The sequence below is a fragment of the Ovis canadensis genome, chromosome 22 (genome assembly GCF_042477335.2).
Source record: "Ovis canadensis isolate MfBH-ARS-UI-01 breed Bighorn chromosome 22, ARS-UI_OviCan_v2, whole genome shotgun sequence".
NCBI lineage: Eukaryota > Metazoa > Chordata > Mammalia > Artiodactyla > Bovidae > Ovis > Ovis canadensis.
The window spans coordinates 62,039,207-62,063,942 of record NC_091266.1 but is presented as its reverse complement, the minus strand read 5'-3'; the positions used below and the strand labels follow the sequence as shown (position 1 = coordinate 62,063,942).

The 24,736-nt window shown below is 45.2% G+C and overlaps 1 protein-coding gene across 2 annotated transcripts in view; it reads right to left on the bottom strand.

The window, feature by feature from the left end:
• The window catches only part of DOCK1 (dedicator of cytokinesis 1), a 568,995-nt gene that overhangs the window by 82,677 nt on the left and 461,582 nt on the right, over positions 1–24,736 (bottom strand). For both annotated transcript variants that reach the window (XM_069566865.1, XM_069566866.1), the window contains exons 32-33: positions 21,861–21,919; positions 4,862–5,010 (exon numbers count right to left, since the gene is read on the bottom strand). In XM_069566865.1, coding sequence (XP_069422966.1) covers positions 4,862–5,010; positions 21,861–21,919 — 208 coding nt within the window. The remainder of the gene's footprint in view (positions 1–4,861; positions 5,011–21,860; positions 21,920–24,736) is intronic.

The window sequence follows — 24,736 nt, the reverse complement described above, 5'->3', positions numbered from 1 at the left end:
GATCCTGCGGGGACTGGACCCCAGCAATCCTGGAGGTATGACCAAGGTTTTAGACCATCCCCTGGCATTAGAGGCTCCAGAAATTAGATTCTCTTTCGTTCTGTGCCCCAGATGGAACTGTCTAAGCCAACAGCATTGCAGAACCATACCCTTCTCTTTAGCATCACTAGAAGGCTGGGGTAGGGTGGGTGAAAGTCAGTTAACTGTCTGTGGATCACACGGCCAGGCGGAAGGCACAGGCTTAGCAGAGAGTGCCCTGGTCTCCCACACCCTTGGGGCTCCGTGCTTATAGGTTGACACCTGAAAACTAACTGACGCTCCCCAAATCTGTCACTCAGCCTTCAATCCTCGTGCTCAGACACACCACTGTTTTGAGGTTTATTGCATTCCCCTGACCTAACTGCTCTGTAAACTTAATTACACACTTAATTAGTCTCTGGCACTCCATAGCCCACGTCCTGTCAATAAAGTCCCCACATCCCTCTAGGTTTAACAAGCAGGCAGCTCAGTGACCTTGAAGCTTCTGTGAAATACCCAGGAACCTATAGTCAAGCCTCAGACCTGCAGCAGCCTGGTAGGGGACTGTCTGCGGCGTGGCCACACCTGGCGACACCTCGGACAGGTGCAGCTGTGCCCCTCTGCTCCACAGCACAGACCAGGGACTGCCTTCGGGGCTGTCTCCATTGACAGTGAAACCCAGGAACAAGCCTGCACTTAAGTCCTGTGGGTTAAAGGGGATTATGGGTGTCTAGGCAGATCTTTCGGAGAAGGCAATGGCACCCCACTCCAGTACTCTTGCCTGGAAAATCCCATGGGTGGAGGAGCCTGGTGGGCTGCAGTCCATGGGGTCGCAAAGAGTTGGACATGACTGAGCAACTCCACTTTAACTTTTCACTTTCCACTTTCATGCATTGGAGAAGGAAATGGCAACCCACTCCAGTGTACTTGCCTGGAGAATCCCAGGGACGGGGGAGCCTGGTGGGCTGCCATCTATGGGGCTGCACAGAGTCAGACACGACTGGAGTGACTTAGCAGCAGCAGCAGCAGGCAGATCTTTGGGCTTCCCAGGTGGTGCTAGTGGTAAAGAACCTGCCTGCCAATGCAGGAGATGTAAGAGATGTGGGTTCGATCCCTGGGTCGGGAAGATCCCCTGGAGTAGGAAATAGTAACCCCCTCCAGTATTCTTGCCTGGAGAATCCCAGGGACAGAGGAGCCTGGTGGGCTGCCATCTATGGGGTTGCACAGGGTCAGACACAACTGACGCGACTTATCAGCAGTACCAGCCAATATTCTCACCTGGGGAATCCAATGGAGAGAAAAGCCTGGTGGGCTACAGTCCAGGGGTCACAAAGAGTCAGATATGACCAAAGCGACTTAGTATGCACACACTCAGGCATCTCTTTGCTGGACAGCTTTTATAATATTAACACGATTCAGTGTCGTCAGAACTCTCAGGGTCCAGGGCGTCAGTGTCCATGACCTCTTGGACCACTTTTGAGTTTGGGGTTCAGTGAAATGAAAGCCTAATTTGGGGGCCATATTTCCCCTCTAAGCATCCAAAACAACAGAATCAAGTATTATTTTTTAAATGAAAGCAAGAACAAAGCAATCAACAAAATCCCAATGAACTGAAGAAGAAATAAAAAATCACCACCGAACATATTCATATTCATATTACAGTGCAAACTACATTGGCTTTGCCACCAACAGGCAGAAGCTGCCAACACCCACTTGGGTTATTCAATTATTTGCTTAAGGTAACCAGCCTGGGCAGCAAGAAGAGATTATTCAAACAGGAATTTGCAACATTTAGGACACAAAGATTACTCATGTTATAATTTTTTACAACTAAATAGGAAGTTCTGAAAGTCTTGGAGCATTTTGCTGACCCTCAGGAAGAGAACAGAAAATAGCTGTGACCGAAAACACTATTTTTCTGTGGAGTCTTTTCCATCTCATTTTTATTAAAGGTTGAGAGCCCACATGGCCATTTGCTACGATTCTTAGCTATTAGTTCTGTATTTTCCAAAGATAGAAAGAATGGAATTCTTCAAAAAAGAAAAAAGAAAAAAAAAAGGTGCCAAGGGAGACTTTAAAAGGTATGCTTTTCTTCTGAATCAAAATCTAGTGAGGCTGACGCTCAGGATGTACTCATGTGGGGGGCAGGGTCTGGTGGCTCAGACAGTAAAGAATCCGCCTGCAATGTGAGAGACCTGGGTTCAGTCCCTGGGTTGGGAAGATCCCCTGGAGAAAGGAATGGCAACCCACTCCTGAATTTTTGCCTGGAGAATCCCATGGACAGAGGAGTCTGGTGGGCTACAGTCCATGGGGTCCCAAAGAGTTGGACACAACTGAGCGACTAACACTTTCACTTTCCCACTTTCTCAGCGAGATAGGGGAGAGGTTAGTTAAGGTTCATCTTTGCAACCCCACAGACTGTAGCCTGCCAAGCTCCTCTGTCCATGGGATTCTCCAGGCATGAATACTGGAGTGGGCTGCCATTTCCTCCTTTAGGGTATCTTCCTAGCCCAGGGACTGAACCTGTGTCTCTCACGTCTCCTGCACTGGCAGGCGGGTTCTTTACCACTAGCGCCACCTGGGAAGTCGGTTGCTATGCCCTCCTCCAGGGGATCTTCCTAACCCAGGGATCAAACCCATGTCTCCCGCATGTCCTGCATTGCGGGCAGATTCCTTACCCCTGAGCCATCAGGAAAGCCTGCCTGACGACATGAAGCAGACTATTTTCTAGGTGGGAAGGGTTTCTAGAATGCAAGGCCACTTGGTACATATGTGAGCCTCGTAGTTCACATGCTCCTGTCTTGGCCAAGCTCTTCCATGATGGATCAGATCACGTGTACCTGTTAGGACCTGCCCAGAGCCAACAGTATCGAAGTCAGGAATTGCCTGCAGCCATCGAAATAGGGTCCCAGGCTACCAGGAGGGCATGTGAAGCCATAACTGCAGGCCACACTATCCCACCTCCATGCCATCCTTTCCCAACTCCACGCCAGACCCCCCAGTGCACGAACACTGGGGATAAGCAACATCCAGGACACAGAAAAGGGGACACTTATTTTGAAAGAAGATTCATGCTCCTTCTTGCAGAAATGGAGACAAGGAAGAAGCAGACTCTTGGAGAACTGTACGTATTAGAACATTCTAATGAAATACCCTCCACTGCCACTGGAGACCCTAGGAGCAACAGCCCTGGGGAACTTTTTAAAAAACCCAATGCGTAAGACATGCTTCTGAAATTCCAGTGATGGTGTGAGTCGGTTTAAACTTCAGTGAAACGGCAGGTGTGTCGTCTGAATGCAGCAGGTCACTCCACTGCACCTGTGAGAGTGTGAAACAACTGCTCACGGGGCATAGTTCACAGGAGGGTCTCAACAGCCCCATCCTGAAAGCTACAGCAACCTCTCAAAAAAGAGGCTCTGTCATATGTTCAAAACAGTAAAGTTTTGTAAAAATGAAAAAACTTCATGCCTTCCCCTCACTCCATTTGGTTTGCACATCTGCTATGAACGCAGAGCCAATTTAAGCCTTGTTGATGTGACTAATAAGGTTAGATAATTGAATTGGTGGCAGATTAGACAGCAGTCGGCCAGGCCTGTCCTAGAAACTCCCTGGATGGGGAGGGGGAGGGGAGCAGGGGAGCAGGGTCAAGGCGTGCCCCTGTGCGCACGTCAGCTACACACATTCCCCAACGTCACTGACAAGGAAAAGAGGGCACACCCTGTGCTTCAGGAGAGGGGCCGCTGGAGGACGAGAGCTGAACCGAGGACAGAGAGGAGTCTGAAAAGATATGGCGAGTGGAGAGACAGATGCTGTGGTCCAGGAGAGGCTGGAATGGGGGGCGAAGGGAGCAGATGGATCCTGCGGCTGAGACAGAGGAAGAAGCACAAACCACGGCAACCCACCATCGAGGCCAAGAGAGCAAGCCAAGGCCGGGCCAGTGGAACGGGACCCGTGAGCCGGATGACAAGGAGCCCGGCAGGAACGAGGGCCCTGGGGAAGCAGCAGATTTGGGAAGGATGACATGCCCGGGGTCATCCACATGCCGTCCCCCGCAGGGAGGCTGAGATAGGTCAGTAGAATATCTGAGCTGTTCCAATGGAAAAGGAAAGTGATCATTTCCCAATTCACAAGACCAGATTACTTTTGCAAAGAGATTTTTTTTTCCCACTAGTTTTTTTTCCCCCTGATTTTACTTTCAGGGTGTCTTATCACCTGTCTATGAAGGTACAAACAGAAGATAATATAAGTGAACAAATGGTCAAGGATCCTTGACCGAAAATTCATGGCCTTGGGCATGCGGCTCTGAGTTTGACAGGGATGGAGCCTGTAGCTGCTGCAGTGGAGGCAGGAAGTCTGGACCACCAGGAAAGCCCCTACATATACCTTCATGAATTTCATCTGTCTCACTGCACAGGCAAAAACATCAAGGCACACACTTAGAAGAAGAAAGGCAAAGACTTTAGACTTAAAAATAAGGTAACTCAGCATGAAGCCGCCAGTCAGAAATTAACAGTCAGGTCTGATCAAACCTTCCACTGCACCTGTGAAGGAGAGTGAACGAATTTTACCCAGTTTTAATGTGTAAGTAAATCCAGAAAAAAGTAACTGAAAGCTAAAAACAAACAGCAATGCTCCATAAAGCTGAGAGCAGTCCTCCTTAAGAACGACAGGCTTCCTCCACAAGGAAAACCTAGGACTCTTCTCTCTTAGGATGTAGGGAAGTGTTTTCCATATTCGCCACATGTAACTACAGAACTATCTATGAGTCCTCAAGAGGACACACCAGAGCACCTTGAGAAAGTGGCTTGTGTCCAGGCCACTTACCGCACCCCCACGTCCTTACCATCTGGAAGCTTCGGGTGGAGTGGAATTCACACTGCATCATGTCGAAGAAGATGGGGATGGTGGCTTTGCGAAGCTCTGTCTCTGGAATCAGCGTCATTTCCAATATGGGACCAACCATCTCTGGAATGAACTTGATCTTGTGTTGACCTTGAATAAAGAAATGCATTATTCAACAATTTTTGTTTTTTGTTTTTTTGTTTTTTTAAAAAGGACTCTGAAATGGGCTTCAATGGACAAAACAAAACTACACAGATCACTGAAATTTTGAAGGCTAGGATCTGGAGAATATATATCCATTTCTCATCCACAGGCAACAATTTTGAATGTGTCCAGCCTGTAGTATAAGAAGTGGACAGTACTGCAAATTAAAATAAAGCCATTAAAAAAATTCATCGAGTACAAGGCCTATAGTCATGGTTTGTCTGTCACAGACAATAAAAGCCATTTCACAAATAGACAGTTACATCACACACATAAGAGGCGTGAGCTGCCAGTAGGTACCCAGATTTGGAAAGAGCAGGGCTAGGAGACGGGACACTGGGCATCTCACTTTGTAGATAATGAACAAGAGTTGATAAAGTGAAGGCAGATAGGGTAGATGGTCTCTTGGGCCCTCTGTGTCTGCAACATCATTTGAAAACCAGTTTACTATTTGGAACCTCTGTAAATAATGTTGAGTGATTTCTGTAACCTTCTGAACAGCTGCAATCAAAAAGAAAGCAATGCCAGACCTCAGAATATGAAGCTGTGAAAACAGAAAGGACTTTGGTTTTTTTTGACTAGCGATGTGATTGAAAAATGCTTGTTCATTCAATATTTATTTCTCTGGCTCTGTCGGGCCTTCGCGGAGGCAGGTGGGGTCTTCACCACGTCATGAGGGATCTTTCGCTGCCGCTGCGGCGCCCAGGTTCAGTAGTTGAGCATGCAGGCTTAACTGCCCCATGGCATGTGGGATCCTGGGTTCCTGATCAGGGATCAAACTTGCGTCCCCTGCATTCGAAGGTGGATTCTTAACCACTGGACTGCAAGGGAAGTCCCCCAAAATGCTTATTTAAATAACTCCTTTATCTTATAAATCACCTATCTTGTCCAGATATAATTTTATAAGTATCAGATTATAATATTCATTATGATTCATAGGGCAATAGTATTTGCTTAAAAAGAACTTTTTAGAAACCTTCTCAAATACGATTGCCCCATCACTAATAATGAATATTACAGTATTAGCTGACATTTACTAAGTACGACTACAAGACAAGCCTCATGGAAAGAACCTCACTGATTCTCAACATCATTTTGTGAGATGACGACCATGCCTCCCTCAATTTTAAAAACTGAGCCTTAAAAAAATTTTAATAAACTTTATATTTGATAGCAAAATTGAGCAGAAGGTACAAAGATTTCTCTTTCATTCCCACCTCATTAGCACCACCCTTTTCCAGGGTGGCGGCCATTCTGAACTCTGTTTCACAGACAGAGTCTGCAGGCTTCCCTAAACCAGCATGCTGTCCACTGGAAACAGCAGGGCAGGATGGGAAGCCGGGTCTGGGATTCTGAAGCCTCGGCCGTGCCCCCCATTCCCTGCCTGCTTGTCATGGCATCTTTCCAGGGGAGTGACACTCGCCGACCCTCCGTAAAAGAAAGGGTGCTTGCTGCCCACAGCGCTCCCGCATCTGTCTGCTCTAACAATTACCCAGGGGCTGGGAGCTCCCTAGCGGTCCAGTGGTTACAATGGCTTGCGCTGCTGTGGTCCTGGGTTCAATCCCTGGTCTGGGAACTAAGACTTGGCTGCACAGACAAACAAACACAGATGAGCGGACAAGGGCCTGTCATTTTCTCTAGCATTACTGCAGTAACACGCTTCTAAAATGTGTCCCTCAGAAAGTAGAAACTGGCTTCTTTCAGGTTCCAAACCTGTTTATTTTTCTTTTCTATTTCAACTACTTTCTTGGAAATGCTGGTATCATACCTTTTGAGGCCTCTGCTTTCGACTGCTAACTCAAAAATCTCAGGGATTTTTTTTTCATTTTTTACTGCCAATTTTCCTTACCCCGGGCAGTGGCTCCTAAACCTTGCTAGACCTAAACTCCTGAGGGCTGGGAGTGACGAGGGTGAGCTTCCAGAGAACCTGCAGTGATAAGAGGCCAGCAGAGGGAAGGAGCTGGGAGACCCCCTTCCTCCTTACCCATGTCTGGAAAGAATATACTGGAAACCTCATTTCTAAAAAACGGAGGTGTTCGCCTCATATGAGATGACATAATTAAATTTAGAGGCAGGGTTATCCAGTAAGAGGTCTTTTAAATTCCTGCCTTCTTATCTTTAATTTCAGAATTTCTGATTTATTTTTATTTCACTCCATTAGAATTTATATCATTTCTTTCCAACATATAATAGAAGAATGCATAAGAGTTAAATTCTTGAATGAATTATTTGCAACATTATGTTATTAAGACTTGTAATTTACCCAGAGTTAATCAATATTACTAATATTTTTACATAATCTGGAAATGGAATGGATACAATAAATAATTTAGCTTTCCTTAGAACTCAGCTACTGCAGATTTCAGAAAAGAGAACCGTTAAACGAATTTGGCTATTATAAATGAAGACCCTTAACAAAACATATAATCCTCATCAGTTCAGTTCAGTTCAGTCGCTCAGTCGTGTCCGACTCTTTGCGACCGACCCCATGAATCGCAGCACGTCAGGCCTCCCTGTCCATCACCAACTCCCGGAGTTAACTCAAACTCAAGTCCATCGAGTCAGTGATGCCATCCAGCCATCTCATCCTCTGTCATCCCCTTCTCCTCCTGCCCCCAATCCCTCCCAGCATCAAAGTCTTTTCCAATGAGTCAGCTCTTTGCATGAGGTGGCCAAAGTACTGGAGTTTCAGCTTTAGCATCATTCCTTCCAAAGAAATCCCAGGGCTGATCTCCTTCCGAATGGACAGGTTGGATCTCCTTGCAGTCCAAGGGACTCTCAAGAGTCTTCTCCAACACCACAGTTCAAAAGCATCCATTTTTCAGCGCTCAGCCTTCTTCACAGTCCAACTCTCACATCCATACATGACTACTGGAAAAATCATAACCTTGACTAGACAGACCTTAGTTGGCAAAGTAATGTCTCTGCTTTTGAATATGCTATCTAGGTTGGTCATAACTTTCCTTCCAAGGAGTAAGCATCTTTTAATTTCATGGCTGCAGTCACCATCTGCAGTGATTTTGGAGCCCAAAGAAATAAAGTCTGATGCTGTTTCCACTGTTTCCTCATCTATTTCCCATGAAGTGATGGGACTAGATGCCACGATCTTCGTTTTCTGAATGTTGAGCTTTAAGCCAACTTTTTCACTCTCCTCTTTCACTTTCATCAAGAGGCTTTTTTAGTTCCTCTTCACTTTCTGCCATTAGGGTGGTGTCATCTGCATATCTGAGGTTATTGATATTTCTCCCAGCAATCTTGATTCCAGCTTGTGCTTCTTCCAGCCCAGCGTTTCTCATGATGTACTCTGCATAGAAGTTAAATAAGCAGGGTGACAATATACAGCCTTGACGCACTCCTTTTCCTATTTGGAACCAGTCTGTTGTTCCATGTCCAGTTCTAATGGTTGCTTCCTGACCTGCATACAGATTTCTCAAGAGGCAGGTCAGGTGGTCTGGTATTCCCATCTCTTTCAGAATTTTCCACAGTTGATTGTGATCCACACAGTCAAAGACTTTGGCATAGTCAATAAAGCAGAAGTTAGTGGCCTAAATGAAACGAATTCTGAAATTTGTACTGCGTGGACATATACACAAAATGTGACATTCAACAAGGAATCTGAATACTACTAAAATCTTATTTTAAAAATCTTATTAACCTCTACTAAATAAATAATACTTTGACTAAAGCTCTAATATAATGTGATTTTCATCACTTCCCCCAAAGCTTATTGTTTCTGAAAGGCATGTAACTGAGGCAAAGCATTCTCTCAAAAATGCTATTACATTCTGTCTCTCGGGTGTCATTTCTCTTGTATTCTGTCTAAAAAAATGCCAGAGCCAGTGTTTCAGAAGACAGATGCTGCTGACAGAGAGGTGCTCATCACGCACAACTGCAGTTTCACAGCGGACTCTGGCACCGACAGTCTTTACTGCTCCAGGCTGGGAGGAGAGGATAGGATAGTAACAAGTGGTGGTGAACGCAGGGATTGGAAAAGTATGTTCCAAGAACAATGGCGTCTCCAATTTCACTGTAGTTGTTACAGTAATAATCTCCTGTTAGGACCAAACTGGAGCCAGGACAGGCTCTAAGGGGCAGGCGAGGCCTGAGGTTTAGCCTCTAGGAAAGCTGAGGCACTGGGAACTCCCGCAGGCAGTGTAGCTCGGCCAATCAGAAAAAATCCCCATAGCCCCCCGCCCGCGCCAGACCGGAGCCAATCCGGGTAGGGATGCGAGGTTAAAAGTCCCGTGGGCGCGCACGGTTTAACCAATCAGCTATGCTGTTACAGGAAGAAAGAACCATCTGTATAAAAGTAGATGTGATTCAGAGCTCGGGGCTCTCCTCAAGACTCCACTGCGCTGAATGAGACTTGAGCCCTAGCTAGCAATAAACCCCTTCATGCTTTTGCATTGCTGTGGACGTCTTATTCTCTCAGTTTCGGGGACTCGGACTCTGGGCACAACATTTGGGGGCTCATCCGGGATCCCTTTAACTGGGAAAAAGGGGTTTCCTCACTAGGAGGAGAGATATCTGAACACCAGTGTTAGTTCTGGTTAAGACCAGCGTAAGGCCGAGGCCCGGCATCGTGCTGGGGAGGCGGCTGGCTCTGTTCTCTGGTTAAGACCAGCGTAAGGCCGAGGCCCGGCATTGTGCTGGGGAGGCGGCTGGCTCTGTTCTCTGGTTAAGACCAGCGTAAGGCCGAGGCCTGGCATTGTGCTGGGGAGGTGGCTGGCTCTGTGGACGCCTTGTTGGTAAGATTACCTCGAGGGGAAGAAAGTTTCAGGGGGGCCCAGGAAGACCTAGTGCTGTGTTCTCGGCCGATGTGTATTTGTTATCTGTTTGTGGTGTCTGTGTGAGTGCCGGCATTGTCTCTGCTCTTTGTGTGTTCATTTTGTCTCCTGTGTTCTTCTCTGTAATCATGGGGCAAGCGACTTCTACTCCTTTGTCCCTTATGACTGACCATTTTTCTGATTTCAAATCTAGGGCACAAAACCTATCGTTATTGGTGAAAAAGCCAAGACTGACATCCTGACCACTCAGGGTACTCAGGGGCCAGCTTGCCTGCCAATGGACCAGACCCAGCGGCCGCAACCGGGACCCTTTTGTCCCTGGTCTCCTCCTGACGCAGACAACTGGCCAGAGTGCCCCGACTGGTAAGGAACAAGAGACTTTATTGACCTCTCTCCCCTTCCCTCTCTCTTTCCTCTCCTTAACCCTTCCTATCCTTCCCTGTTTTTCTAGTCCCTCCCCTGGTCCTGGACGCAGGAATCTGGTCGAAGGGCCCTCAGCCTGAGCTGAGGATTGGAGACTGATCACCTCCTCTTGGCGGAGAACTCAAATTCTGGTTCTGATTTCTGGTAGGGCCAAGTTCCAGTCCTCCCTTCTCTGGAGGCCCAGGGAAAAGTCCCGTAACGCCTGGGTATCTGTAGGTGGCAGGAGACGTTTGTAAGGCCACCCCTTTTGCCCCCCTCTCCTGCCTCCTCCCCCTTCTTTCAACCTGGCTTCCTTTCCTACTTAGATCTGAAGTTCTGTGTCTCTATAGGAGGTTTCCTGAGAGACTCTACAATATGGGAGATCTAGGTTTGATCCCTGGGTCAAGAAGATCCCCTGAAGAAGAAAATTTTGCTTTGTCTGGCCACCATGTGGTTTAGACTGCCGCCAGTTTGTTAGAACTTGATTTTCTTTCCCTGTGCCTTGAGACCAGGGCTCTCAGGAACACTTATCTAGACCATCTCTAACTCCTGACACTGAGGAAAAAGGGGGGGAAAAAAAAAAAAAGACTTAAAGCTAGATCTTGCACTGTGTCTGTCTAAATATGTCTTGGTAATATTTCTGTGGTTAATATGTATATGAGCTCTATTTATTTGGCTTAAAAAAAAGGGGGGGCAAGCGCTTACAAATCAAGCAATTCTAAATTAAACAATAAGTTCCAGGTTCATGTGAACTGGGAAATATTCAATGTTAAATACCTGATATTAATGTTTGCTGATCTATGTAATATAGACATAGTCTTAAAATAATTAACATTAAGTAGAATATTTTCATTGTACCTAGGATTAATATAAGTTAAATATTATATCTGTTACAAGTTTGTCAACAAGGAAATTACCTCAAGTGAAGAAACTTCTAAAAATGTAAATGAGATATGAGCTTTTATATCTCTAGCTAACTTTGGGGTGCTTCAGAGGGCCCCTGGAACATCCCAAGGAGTGATTTTAAACTGTGTTTATTTGGTTGGTTAAATTACATGGAAAAGATTATCAAATGAGTAATAAATCTGCTCATGTTATAATATATGGTAAATTAAGTAATATAGATATCCTAGAAATTATATGGAGTTTTTAACATTCTGATATGCCCTGGTATTTTAATGAAAAACCTGATGACTTCACAAAAGTTAGCAAAAGGACTGAATGAACCAGTAAATATGCTTATAACTTTTATGGTTTCTATCTGAAAAATTATGGGTTTGAATCTTATGTTTTCAGGAAGTAGGAAAAATCTTCCTCTCAAACTAATTATGACAATATTTTGGTAAAATTAAATGTTATAAACAAAACAATTATATTTTCTGACTCCTCTAAAAATTGGGAGTTCTTAGGTTTCCAGTAAGTTCATCAAATGAGTTAAGAAGGTTATCTCACGTATACAAAAATCTGAAGAAATTTTTGAGACCTTAAAAAGGGAAAAATTCACCTAGATTTGTTAGGCAGAATCTGTGATAAGCCTTTGGTGTGAGTTTCCCAGCCCTGTTTTATTTTAAAAGTTCAGTCTGAGACTCTTATAAATGTTTCAGCAAAATAAAAAGCCTATAATCAATTATGGTTATAAAAATCATCAGATCAAAATCAGTGAGAACAGACCTATTTTGCAAATAAAGTAGCCTTAATTTGGTTATATTTAATAAAAATAAGGGTAACTATAAGGAGAAAAAGATATTTCAAAACGTTAAATCCCAGTTTGTTAATGGAGGTCTGCATCTAGTAAGAGTCATCTCTTAGATAGTTCTTTGCTATTGTGTGATATTGATGTAAAATTTAATTAAACTCTTGAAAAACACCCTAAGTTTGTTTCTGAAGCTTATCTCAATAATCTATCTTTGGATGAAGATCAGATGCCTCATGACCTGCAACCAGGACTGGAAAAAGACATAATTTAAGGGACTGTCTCCAACCTGGACGGAAGGACTTTTTTATCAGGAGAAACTACACTACACCAGGATGAAAATACGACATCAGAGGTAGACAGCTTCCCCGAGATGCGGGACCCAATTCGTATGATCATTTATGTTTTCTTGACTTCTTAGACCTTTGCATATAAGTCAAATGCTTTTCTATCATAGGCCTGATCCTATACTAGTTTTAAAAATCAATCCAATTGTTGGGTTTGTGGCCAATTAACTGTGTCTAGTTCTGGGTTACCTTGGTAAATTTCTCTACTACCAGACTCTAACTGGTTGGCCCTGAAAAAATTTACTTAAAAATTATAGTCATATTCAGGTCACTATGAGTATTACTAGATAGGATCCCCTCACCGGGCCAATTAATAATGCCTGCTCTGACTCTGGCTATAAATTTCAGCTTTTTTCTACTACCCAAGCTCAATCAAAACAAGAAAAGTTTCCACAAAAAAGGGAAAAATCTCCCACAATTATGGGATAGATTTATATAGATAATATCAGGCTACAATAATTTAGGTTTAAAGTCTCCTCTGTTGAAAAAATAAATAAATAAATCATACTAAAGATAATCAGTCTAGTAACACTAAAAAACTGGGCTATGTGCCTTATAGATGGTGCCAATATATAATTTCCCTAAAAGATAAAAGATTCTACAGGACAGACTAAGTCAGATGACCTGAAGATATACTGGGCTACATCTAATGGAAGTTCTTAACATAAGTCTTACTTGTGACTTTACTAATACTGCTGGCTATGTTATTTGTATTTCCCCTGTCTTACAAAATTGCTGTTTCTTACACTGTCAAATGTGTGTATGAGGTCTCTAATAAAATAATATATAGTCCCATATGAGATCGATGATGATAACAGTGTGACTCTAGATATGGCAAGAAGCAACAAGAGGAAATATTTTCCTGGACCAAGATGCTAATAAGACAGGTGGCCCAGAGAATTTTAGATACTGTTTTATGGCCTAATCCAGTAACAGCACATTGAGTGGCCTGTCAACAGAATCTTTGCCAAACCTGAGAATGGATATTCTCAGCACCATGGGATAAAATGGTCATAAAGTGCCCCCCCCCATAATCATGGTCAAGTTTATGAGCAAAAAGGGGCTCTGCCAACTTAAGACTGATACTCGCTATCTGCATCTACAAAGATTAAATCATGGCCGCTGCAACTGCTGACTTTCAACGCCCCTGAAAAGAGTTCAGGGTAAAAATCAGAAATGAGGCACTCTGTGCTCTGGGAAAAACTGGCAGAACAGGCCATCAGATAGCTAGATCTTTTCAGGAGAAGATTTTATGAGTCCCAATTCTTACATCTTCTCATATCTAGAAAAACACTGACGTCATTAACGGTAAAATCTGCTTTGGCTATTAAAAAATAGTTTACAATTAAAAGTCAAAATAGAGTAGCTACGGTTCAGATATCCTGGAAAATAACTAGGTGATGCTATGGGTGTACTTTCAGATTAGAGCTTGTATTGCTCCAAGCTGGGGCAGTCCTATGCCCCATTTTGACAGACAGTTATCACAATCATAGTTGCCTAGTTCCCTAAAATTAAAACTGAGCGGGACTCTGTGGGGCTCTGGAGTACAGATCTGCTCCGTGTTCTCCATTTCTTATCTGTAGGATATAGACTTTGTTCAGCCTCCTTGGCCTTCGCTGAATTCCAAAGCATGGATTCAAACAATTGCTAATCGGGGAAGGGAGGGGATACGAAAACAGAAACCATCAAAGGCTGGTACAGCCTCCAGACAGAGTCCTGGTTCCTACTCAGAGAAATATGCATAGCAGTGTCTTTGAGCCCCCACCCAGGTGGAAGATGGCGACTTCAGACTGAACACAAGATTCTTGGAGCACAGCTCTGTTGCCTCACCACCAACCAATCAGAAGGGGTCACAAACCCTGTAACCCTCACCCCAAATGCTGCCTTCTGTTTCCGGGGACCAGAGATGACCATCCTGTTAGGTCTCTTGTTTGGCCCTTGTCTACTTCATCTCTGAGAGGGGCCAACTAAATTGCTGTAACTACAAGGGTAGAAGCTGGTTTCATATGTGAAAAACCCCAACTTAGATCAGGTAGAGAGACTTCTGCTCTGCCAGGCAGGCCTATGCCCATGCACAGCAGAAAGAAGTTACAGAAGAAAGAGACCTCCGCCCCGATTCCCAAAAAGTATCTTGAGTATGAAGTCTCTCAGGGGGCCTATGTGCTGTGTTAGGGAAAAAACGTTGTTTTTATGTAAATCACTCAGGGATAATCAGGGAGTCCCTGGCCAAGACAAAAAAAGGGCTAAATCAAAAAAAAAGAAAAATGTCTCAAAATTAATTTAAGTCCTGGTTCCAATAGTCCCTGTGGTTAACAAAGCTAATTTCCACCCTGGTGGGCCCTCTAATAGTGCTACTATTAATACTTACTTTTGGTCCATGCATAATAACTAAGCTTGTTGCCTTTGTAAAAGACTGCGTCAATACCGTCCAACTGATGGTACTGAGGCAACAGTATCAGGCCCTGCCCCAAAATAAAGAGGAAGATTCCTCTATGTAGCTGAAGACAGGGGGGAATGTTAGGACCAAACTGAAGCCAGGACAGGCTCTAAGGGGCAGGCTAGGCCTGAGGTTTAGCCTCTAGAAAAGCTGAGGCACTGGGAACTCCTGCAGGCAGTATAGCTCGACCAATCAGAAAAAATCCCCGTAGACCCCGCCCGCGCCAGACCTGAGCCAATCCGGATAGGGATGTGAGGTTAAAAGTCCCACGCACGCACGTTTTAACCAATCAGCTATGCTGTTACAGGAAGAAAGAACCGTCTGTATAAAAGTAGATGTGATTCAGAGCTCGGGGCTCTCGTCAAGACTCCACTGCGCTGGACGAGACTTGAGCCCTAGCTAGCAATAAACCCCTTCATGCTTTTGCATTGCTGTGGACGTCTTATTCTCTCAGTTTTGGGTTCTCAGACTCTGGGCACAACACTCCTACTCCTCCTATTAACGCAGGACCCACTGGCTGGGCACCAGTGATGAGCCTCAGCCACAATGAGGTCCTAGAGTTGAGCCTTGGAGAACCAATGGTCCTCAAGATGAGAGACGGCTGGATGCAATGCTCCAGTATTCATCTTTTTTTTTTTTCTCTTGTTCTGGCATTTGCATTATGGATTTCCCCTGGAGCATCTCTTGTTCAAATTTAATGACGAAATCAGGCTTGGAATCAATGGGGATCAAGGTGACTCTTGAACTGGAGATTTTAAGAAAAAGAAGATTTATTTTTCTGTTTGAATCCTTTTGAGACAACGGAAGAACATGGTAATTATTGGATCACAATAGGACTCTTTCACCTCTGGTCACCTCTGCCAAACTCCTGGTTTGTCGTCGTTGTTTGATCAATAAGTCAAGTCTAACTCTTTGCGACCCCCAAGGGCTGTAGCCCTCCAGGCTCTTTTGTCCTTCACTATCTTCCAGAGTTTGCTCAAATTTGGGTCCAAAATTCCTGGTTACCACTCCCCAATTCTTAAAACCCCACAGGGAGTCTTTCTTCTCCTGACAAAACATGGAGGTTATTCTTTGGGAACCAGACTGCTCTGTCTCAGGGAGGGGCTGGCTTCTGCCTCCTCCCCCCGGGGTGTCTGGAAGATCTCTCGATGATCACGAGTGTTCAGAAATCCGGGAGGTTACATGTTAAACATCGTTTAATTCTGGGAAAATCTTCATACACACAAGGGTAGACAAGAGCCAAAATTTCCATCACCCCATCAAACAGGTTCCTCCCCACTGATTATGGGTTTTAATGGGAAACACACAATTTTTCCAAGTCTCCAAAAATATCCCGAAGGGAATCTCTGCATGACAAATACCCCAGGCCCAGCCTGGCAGATAAAGATCTCTGGGCTAGCACATTTGTTCCCGCCAGATCCCAGTGACTGTGGCTCCAGGGTGCTGTACGTAATAAACAAAATGTAAATCGAGGTGAGAAAGGGGTGCTCCGTGGGCTGTTGCATGGAGCGCGCTTTGATAAATAACTGAAGAGCTGGGTAAATAAGCACATTTCTCCCCCCTTTTGGGGAGAGAGTCTGCCTTTGATTTCTCCTTTTGCACTCAAAATATGACAGGTATGGGAGGAAAAAAAAAAGAACCAGGACATGCTGCTCGGTCCCATGGGGCAGCGCTGTGTGTACTTGCATGAAATTCAGGAACAGAGACGCCGGATTCTTTCTCTGAAGCTTGCTCTGTACTGAGGCGGGTTCTGAGTCATGCACACGGCACACAAGATTCAAGGGAGAAGTCTTCTCAGGGTGTATTTGGCTCTGGGTGATAGATAAGTAATTTTAAGAGGATGAATATATCTGACTTGTATTTTTTTTAATTTTCTCGGTGGAGCTGGCTAGATCAGAATGCCAACGTGGTCCCAAACCTGAATCCATTTGAAAAAAAAAATTCTATAAAAAAACTGTGTAGAAAATAGATTGTGTACATCTTGGGAAACTGAAACGTGCTGTCGTAAATATCTAGAGTGGTGGCCTCAGCAATGACACTTGGCAGGCAGGCTCCAATCCAATACGTGAGATTCACAACAGCAAAGAAAGAGCCAGGTGGCCGGAGGTGACTCCATGGAGTGACCTCACTGTGGTGACCCCCAGAGCTGGCCTTAGTCATTTTGAGAGGCTGCTTGGGCCTGATCTTGTGAGCAGCTGATATGTTTATTATTCTTTAAACGTTCAAAAATAATTATTATTTTAAACAAGGAACCCAATCACGTGGGTTGATGATTATTTCTTTCTGGTACCATATTCCTGCCCCTCATGGATCACAGTCATGGTTTAGGTTTACATTTGACCTCCTGGCTGCTTCTTTTGCAGAGTCAAAGGTCCCAGGTGAAAAGTTGCCAAACACAGCTCAGATGTGTGAATCACCGTATTCCAATCAGCAATGGACAGGGAAGAATTGGACACATTCTCTCTTAATGACATCATTTACACTGCAAATCAAAAGCCTTCCTTCCTCGCTCAACTCTGCCTACTTGGAGTAAAAGGACAGGTGATGTTAAGAGAGCCCACCTTGCTGACCAGTGGAGGCTTCATGAAGACCTGGAGATGGCTTCACAGAGGAGCTCAGACTTCCCCAGGGCCATCTCACCTTGCTTCACTGAGATCACACAGAGCACGTGAGCAGTCAGTTTCAAACAGTGATCAATCTCAGGGATTCCAGAGATGACTTTGAGTTGAAAAAAAAAAAAAAAAAGAAAGACCACCCAAGTGTCAGGAGTGCCCATTGGTCTGCTCAGCCGGGGCTTGAGCTGGCTTTTGGAGGCTCCCTCTGTGCCAGGAAGGGGTCCTTCAGTTGAAGGACAGAGAGAAGGAGGCAGTCCTGGGTGAGCTGAGCTGAGACAGCAACTACTAATCAAACAAGAAGGATGCATTTTAGAGTGTTAATAACCTGAGTATCTACCAGGATGGCCGTCTCTTCTTATACTAAATGATAAAAAGACTACCAAGGCATTTTGGAAGGAAGCATTTGAAAACACACCTGGAACTGTCTTTTTAGGGAAAACAGACTAGCTCTCAGTTTGGACTTTAGAGTTGACACTGGATAATTCAGAAGAAGGGGCTGCTACTCTCTCAGGAAGGGCCAGGGTGAAAGGTGAGTTCAGAGAGGGCCCTGGTGCAGAAGTATGTTGGGTACCCACTGTCGGCCCAGCCACAGAGAGCAGAACCCACAGCATACTTGGACCCTGGCATCTGGAAAAGCCCCCGGCTCCCACTTGTCCAGCCAGGAACAACTCCCTCCATCCCTGCCTGCCCTCCCCTGCCCTTCCCTCAAATGGGGGAGGCCCGAAGTCTCTGACCGGCCAGGAAGCATGACAGATGCTCCCGTCAGAGCCAGATCAGTTAAAATGAATCATGAGAAGGCCTCCTCCCTATCCAAGCAGCCTGAGCTTTTCCCTACTGAGATCATCATATATACACATATAGCAAGAATTATTGAACTTCAGGCTTGGAAGGCTCTTGGAAGCTTCCATCCAACCTCTTTATCTTACAGCCTAGAAAGCTAAGTGAGGAAAGCCCTGTGAGTCAGGTGACAGAGGCCAGGCAGCCAGACAGGGTCAAGGCAGGACGGGGGCTGGGGAGGGACTCACTTGGTCTCTTCCCTGGGAACTCGGGGTGCCTGCATTCTCCCCAGGGATGGCAGGAAGATCGAGGACAGGACAGAGCCTGGAGGGCTGTGTGTTGGGGATGTAGCCAAGGTCTTTCACACCAAGAGCCAGTACTTTGATTCTAGATGTTTAAGCTGCTTACGGGGTCCCCTAGCAACTCTAGGACTCACACCCATACATGCACCATACTGGCTAACATTTTAATAGAGAATTTCTTTGTTATATTAATTCTCTTATTAATAAAATTGCTTTCATTGTGCTAACATCATTTTACTTCTCTTTTTTATTGTAGAGGTCTACCTTCTTCAATTTTTACACGTACAACACAGCGTCGTTAATATGTACAACAGCGGATCTCCAGAACGCGTGCATCATGCAACAGTGAAACATTTCAGCTTCTGATCAGCACCTCCATGGCTCCCCCGGCTGACCCCTGCCCCTAGCAACCATCCCTCTGCTCTCTGCTCTCAGGAGTTTGACTCCTTTAGAGACCGCATATAAGAAGAGTCTTGTGGTGTTTGTCCATCTACGACTGGCTTCAGTTCAGTTTAGTTCAGTCGCTCAGTCGTGTCCGACTGTTTGCAACCCCATGAATTGCAGCTTATTTCACATCTAACAACGGTCTTCAGGGTCTGTCTTTCCTTTGCATATGACAGGACTTCTCTCTCTTTTAAGACTGAACAGTATCTCACGTTTCCTTCACCGGTTCTTCCATCGGTGGACCTACAGGTCTCTTCTGCACCTGACTGCTGTGAACAGGGTTGCAGTTACATGGGACTGCATGCCTTATCCAGATTCTGATTCCAGTTCATCAGGATAAGCAACCTGGACTAAGATTGCTGGGGCATGGGACCCTTCTGTTTTTAATTTATTGGGGACCCTCCATGCTGTTTTCCATAGCAGATACACCATTTTACCATCCCACCAGCTGTGTACAATAGTCCCAAATTCTCTACCTCCTTGCAAACATGTGTTTATCTTTTTTTTGTTTTGTTTTGTTTTTAAATAACAGCCATCCAACTGGTGTAAGGCGATGGCCCGCTGTGGTTCTGATTTGCATTTCCTCAATGACTCGTGATGTTGAGCATCTTTTCATATACCTACTGGCCATCTGTCTGTCTTCTTGGGAGAAATGTCTATTTATGTCATTGGTTCATTTTTAAATTGGTTTATTTGCATTTGTTTGTATTTTTGCCATACAATTGTAGGAGTTTCTCAAATACTGTTGATATTCATCCCTTATCAGACCTGGGGTTGAAAAATTTATTCCCCCACTTCATAGGCTATCTTCCTCTTCTACTGTCCCCTTCCTCTGTTGTGTAAACGCTTTTCAGTTTCACGTAGACTACTTGACTTTTTGGTGTCATTTCCAAGAAATCCTTGCCAAGGCCAATGTTAAAAAGTTCTTCTCCTATGGTTTCCTTTAGGAGTTCTGTGGTTTCAGGCCTTATATTTAAGACCTTAGTGCATTATGGGTTGATTTTGGTGTATTTTATTCCTAAATATTTTATTTATTTTTATGCTATTATAAATGGGATTATCTTCTTAATTTTACAGAGAGTATGTATAGAAATGCAACTTTTTTTTCCTATGTTGTATCTTGCAACTTTCCTGAATTTATTAGTTCTAATCCTTTTTGGTGGAGTGTTTAGAGTTTTCTACATACATATCATCTGCAAGCAGATAATTTTACTTCTTCCTTTCTGATCTGGGTCCTTCTTATTGCTTTTTCTTACCTAACTGGTCTGGCCAGGACTTCCAATATTAAACAGAAGGGGTGAGAGTAACCATCTTGTCTTATTTCCAACCTTAGAGAAAAGTTTTCAGTTCCTTATCAATGAGTATGATATTAGTTGACAATATATTTCCTTTATTAAGTTACATTCCTTCTATACCAAGTTTGTTGAGTTTTTAGCACAAAAGAGTTTTGAATTTTGTCAAATGCTTTTTCTGCATCTATTGAGATAATCTTACTTATTATCCTTCATTCAATCAATGTAGTATATCACTTTAACTAATTTTCATGTGTTGAATCATTTCTGCATCCCAGAGATAAACCCCACTGATCCCGGGGTATGACTCTTCCAGTGTGCTGTTGAATTTGGCTTACTAGCATCTGGTTTAGGATTTCTGCATCTGTGTTCATCAGAGATGGCAACCTCTAGCTGGCTTTCTTTGTAGTGTGTTTGACTCTGGCATCATGGTAATGCTCATGTCATGAAATGAGTTCGAAGTATTCTCTCCTCTTCAATGTTTGGAAAAAGTTTGAAAAGGATTGGCATTCGTTCTTTTTAAAATGTTGGCTAGTATTTATCAGTGAAGGTATCTGGTCCTGGACTTGTTTCTGTTATAAGATGATTCTCTTTACTCATTATTCATCTGTTCAGACTTTCTATTTCTTCGTAATTCAGTCTTGGTAGGTTGTATGTTTCTAGGAATTTATCCATTTCCACTAGATTATTCAATTTGTTGGCATATAATTGTTCACATTGTCTCATATGATCCTTTTTACTTCTGTGGCATCAGTTTTAATGTTTTCTTTTTCACTTATGATTTTATTTATTTGTGTCTCCTTTCCTTTTTTTCTTAGTAATACAGCTAAAGGTTTATCAATTTTGTTTATCTGTTCAAAACCCCAACTCTTAATTTTATTGAATTTTTCTATCCTCTATTTTGTTTATTTGTGCCCTAATCCTTATTATTTCCTTCCTTCTGCAGACTCTAAGTTCAAGAATATTGAAATCATACCAAGTATCTTTTCCTACCACAATAGAGTAAAGCTAGAAGTCAGAAACAGAAGGAAAACTGGAAAGCTCACAAACGCATGGAAGTTTAAAACCACACTCCCGAACAACCAACGGGTCAAAGAAGAAATCAAAGAGGAAATAAGAAATTATCTCGAGACAAATGAAAAATGAAAGCACAACATACCAACACTTGGCGAGGCAGCAAAAGCAACACTGAGAGGGAATTTATAGTGAGAAAGGCCTATGCTCATTTCTTATCTCAAACACACACAGCCCTGGTTGTTTTGACTGCACAAGTACCCATCCTACCGCCACGGAAAGACAGAGCCCCGTTTTGAGCTGGCAAATAAACCCCTCTGCAGGTAGATTATGTGAAACTGAAGTCAGTAAGTGATGGCGTGCATACCAGTAGGATGAGCTACATGGTTTGATTCATGGAAAAAGAGGAAACGGTAGTGACACCCAGGAGCAAGCATTCCGAGGCAGAGCTGCACTTGCCTGACACGAGAGGGCGCGCTGCTGACTTTTCTGTCTCCTCCACAATCAGATTTGCTTCCCTTTACTGTGGTTTCCCATCTCCTACTCCCTGAAAGCACTGACTGCAAAGGTAGCCAGGAGTTGTTCGGATTTTTAAGATACCACAAAGCTGACAGGCGGGGCCAGCGTCACTGCCCACCACAGACCCACGAGGTTCACCGCGATGCCCTGAAATCCCAGTTACTCACCGAGATTGTACCACATGTCCCTGATCTCGAAGCCAATCTGCCGCCGCATATCGCCGTACCTGAAAACCAGCGACAGGAAAAGCAGAGTCACTCGCGCAGCACTGGAACATCAGGCATGGACTGTCTTTATTCATTTTTATCTTTGGCTGCACCATGTGGCACGAAGGATCTTAGGTCCCCGGTCAGGCTTTTGAACCTGTGACCCCCTGCCCTGGAAGCGTAGAGCCCTAACCTACTGGGCCACCAGGCAAGTCCAGACTTGGATTATTTTTACGAGCAACGAGAGTCTCCCATCCCTGAGGCCAATAAAGAGGGTGTCGAAGCATCAACTTCTGCCCCCGAAAGGAATTGCAAGAGGAGGAATCCAGCTGAAAACCTCACTTTCCCATCACCACGGATCACAGAAGGACCCCTCCTCTGTGGGAACGTGCGGGAGATGGTGCACACGGATCACATAAGGGCCTCTCCTCTGTGGGAACGTGCGGGAGATGGTGCAGAGAAGTTCCTTTCCTTCCTTCCACCTCTCACGGCAGGAGAAAGAGAACCTGGTCCCTGGGCCCGAGGGGGAGTTTGCTTTGCATGCATATCATTAGCATCTAGGCACCAGACACCAGATGAAACTGCATAGCCCAGCACACAATAAACAGGCCTCACATGTTAAATGAAGCCCTGGAGTCCTAGGCAATCAGACCCGGGAAGGCCTCTTCCGTGGAGCTCCCGGTTCCCATCCTTCTTCATCATTTTCAATGTAAGGAAGCACTTAACACCAAGAGATGTCAACAAACATTCCCCCCGCCCCAGCCCATTTTTGTTTATCCCGGGAAAATAAATGCTAATTTTCTTCCCAGTGGGTCAGCAGAGGGGGTGTGTGTTTCATGAATAAACAGAATTTGATGCTCCAGAAGATAAACCTTTATTAGGTTGTGAGCAATTTAACGTTTCCCTTTATTGCCTAAGGAAAAGGCTGATTATATTAAAAATAATAATTTGCAAAATTATCCCACAGTGTTGCAGCATCACAGCTGTGGATCGGCGCCTGCCCCGTGTGTCCCCGTGTCAGCTGACATGGGAAGAAAGCTCTGATTACGGATGACCGAGTTGTGACTCTGGAGACAGAGATCGCGCTGGTACCTCAACAGCCCCAGCTGGTGCCACCTTTCATCAGAGTCTTGTGTGCCCGAAGCACCTGTCTGTCACTTCCAGCAGGAAAGGACTACAGACCCTGTGATCATCACAACCAAGAAAGATAAACAAACCCGGCAGCTCCCCTTGGAGAAGTCACCCTTGGGAACATCCCAGTCGGACAGGTGCCAGGAGGCTGTACACGTGGAGAAACTGATCAGAGCGGGCAGTGTTACCGCCCTTCCTCCGTGGACAAGCCGGTCCTCCAAGGTGAATGCAGCGCTGCCCAGCGACTGGGATGGGTAAATTCTGTGAGTGAGAGAGAGAGGGCTCTCCGCCCGGGTCTGCACCCACGACCAAGATACAGTGAGCAGGGACCCGCCACGCTTTAGTATCTAGCTGGCACCCCAAAACACCCCAGGGGCACACAATCTGAGCACCAGTAAGGTGTGCTTCCTTTTGAGGCTCAGAGAGCTGTTTTTCATTCCCATTTTGCTCCCCTAGGAATGACAGAGGGGTCCCAGCAGCCCAGGCCAGGCAAGGAGGCGGTTGGCCGCGTGATGACTGAGAAGACCATCCTCCCAGGATTTGCCAGGAGAGGAGGATCGGGGAGGGAATACTGCGCTCCATCCAGTGCAGATGCTTCCTCCCCAGGCTGGGCGGATGCTCGCTGTCCAAGGGTACGAGCTGCCTCCCAGTAGAGCACATGTCTGGGGTAGCAGGGAGTACAGCTTTGCAGGGAGGACTCTGAGGACACCAACACCCCAGCCCCTGCCTCCAGGTGTTCAGACTGCAGCACAGCAAGGTGGGAGGCCAGAGGCCCAAAGGAGGTGACAGCCGGGTCCCAGGCAGGTGCTGTCAGTTACTAACACACACTCTAAAGACCCTTGCCAACTGCCAAGCAATTGCTTCCCAGTCTGGAATGGTATCTCTTGAACAGTACGAGTGGTGAAAGCCAGGCTGATCTCCATCAGTGTCCGAGCCTCTCTTGCCCTGACCAAACTCCCTCTCTCAGGTCTTACACTGATTCAAATTAAACCCCGAGGTTCAGAAAGGTAACGGGCAGGGGAGCCCCAGCGGTAGCACGTTCGCCATTTCGGTCTGGATCACCAGGAGGGACCTGATGGATGTCTCAAGCTCTACAGCGACCGGCCCCTCGTCCAGAGATGAGGTTGATGCAGGGACCGCAGGAGAAGGGAGCCAGTTCCGTCCCCTGCTTCTGCACACAGCATCCTGCTCCCAGTGCTGGCTGAGTGCTGGGCGGGGCTCAAGGATGCTTGCCTTACACTGCTCAGTTATGCTTCGCCATCTTCTCTGTGGAAAGTGATGCGTCTTCACAAGTATTTGAGAACAGGGAGGGTGAGCAAAGATCTGAGCATATATCCCTCATGAGAGTTAGGCCTCCTGGATAAAGATGATAAAAATGCCGTTTTAATAGTCAAGTAAGACACAGGAGTGCGAGGCTGATACAGGAGGCATAAAGAGCTCGAAGGTGAAGGACAGGACCGCATCTCCCTGGCAGCAAGACTGATCTTTTCTCCAGCTTTAATAAAGCAGGCAGCTTTGACGAATCCATGCACATCTGAGCGTAATCCACAAATGGAGTCACAGCTGTCACCAGAACTTAGGAGGGATTCCTGAACCATTCAGATACTGTCTCCCAAGGAGGAGAGACAAGCAGCAATGTAGAGGACCTGGGATCCAGAGCTGGCGGCCTCAGGGTTCATGAGAGTCCATCCTGAAGACTGATGGTT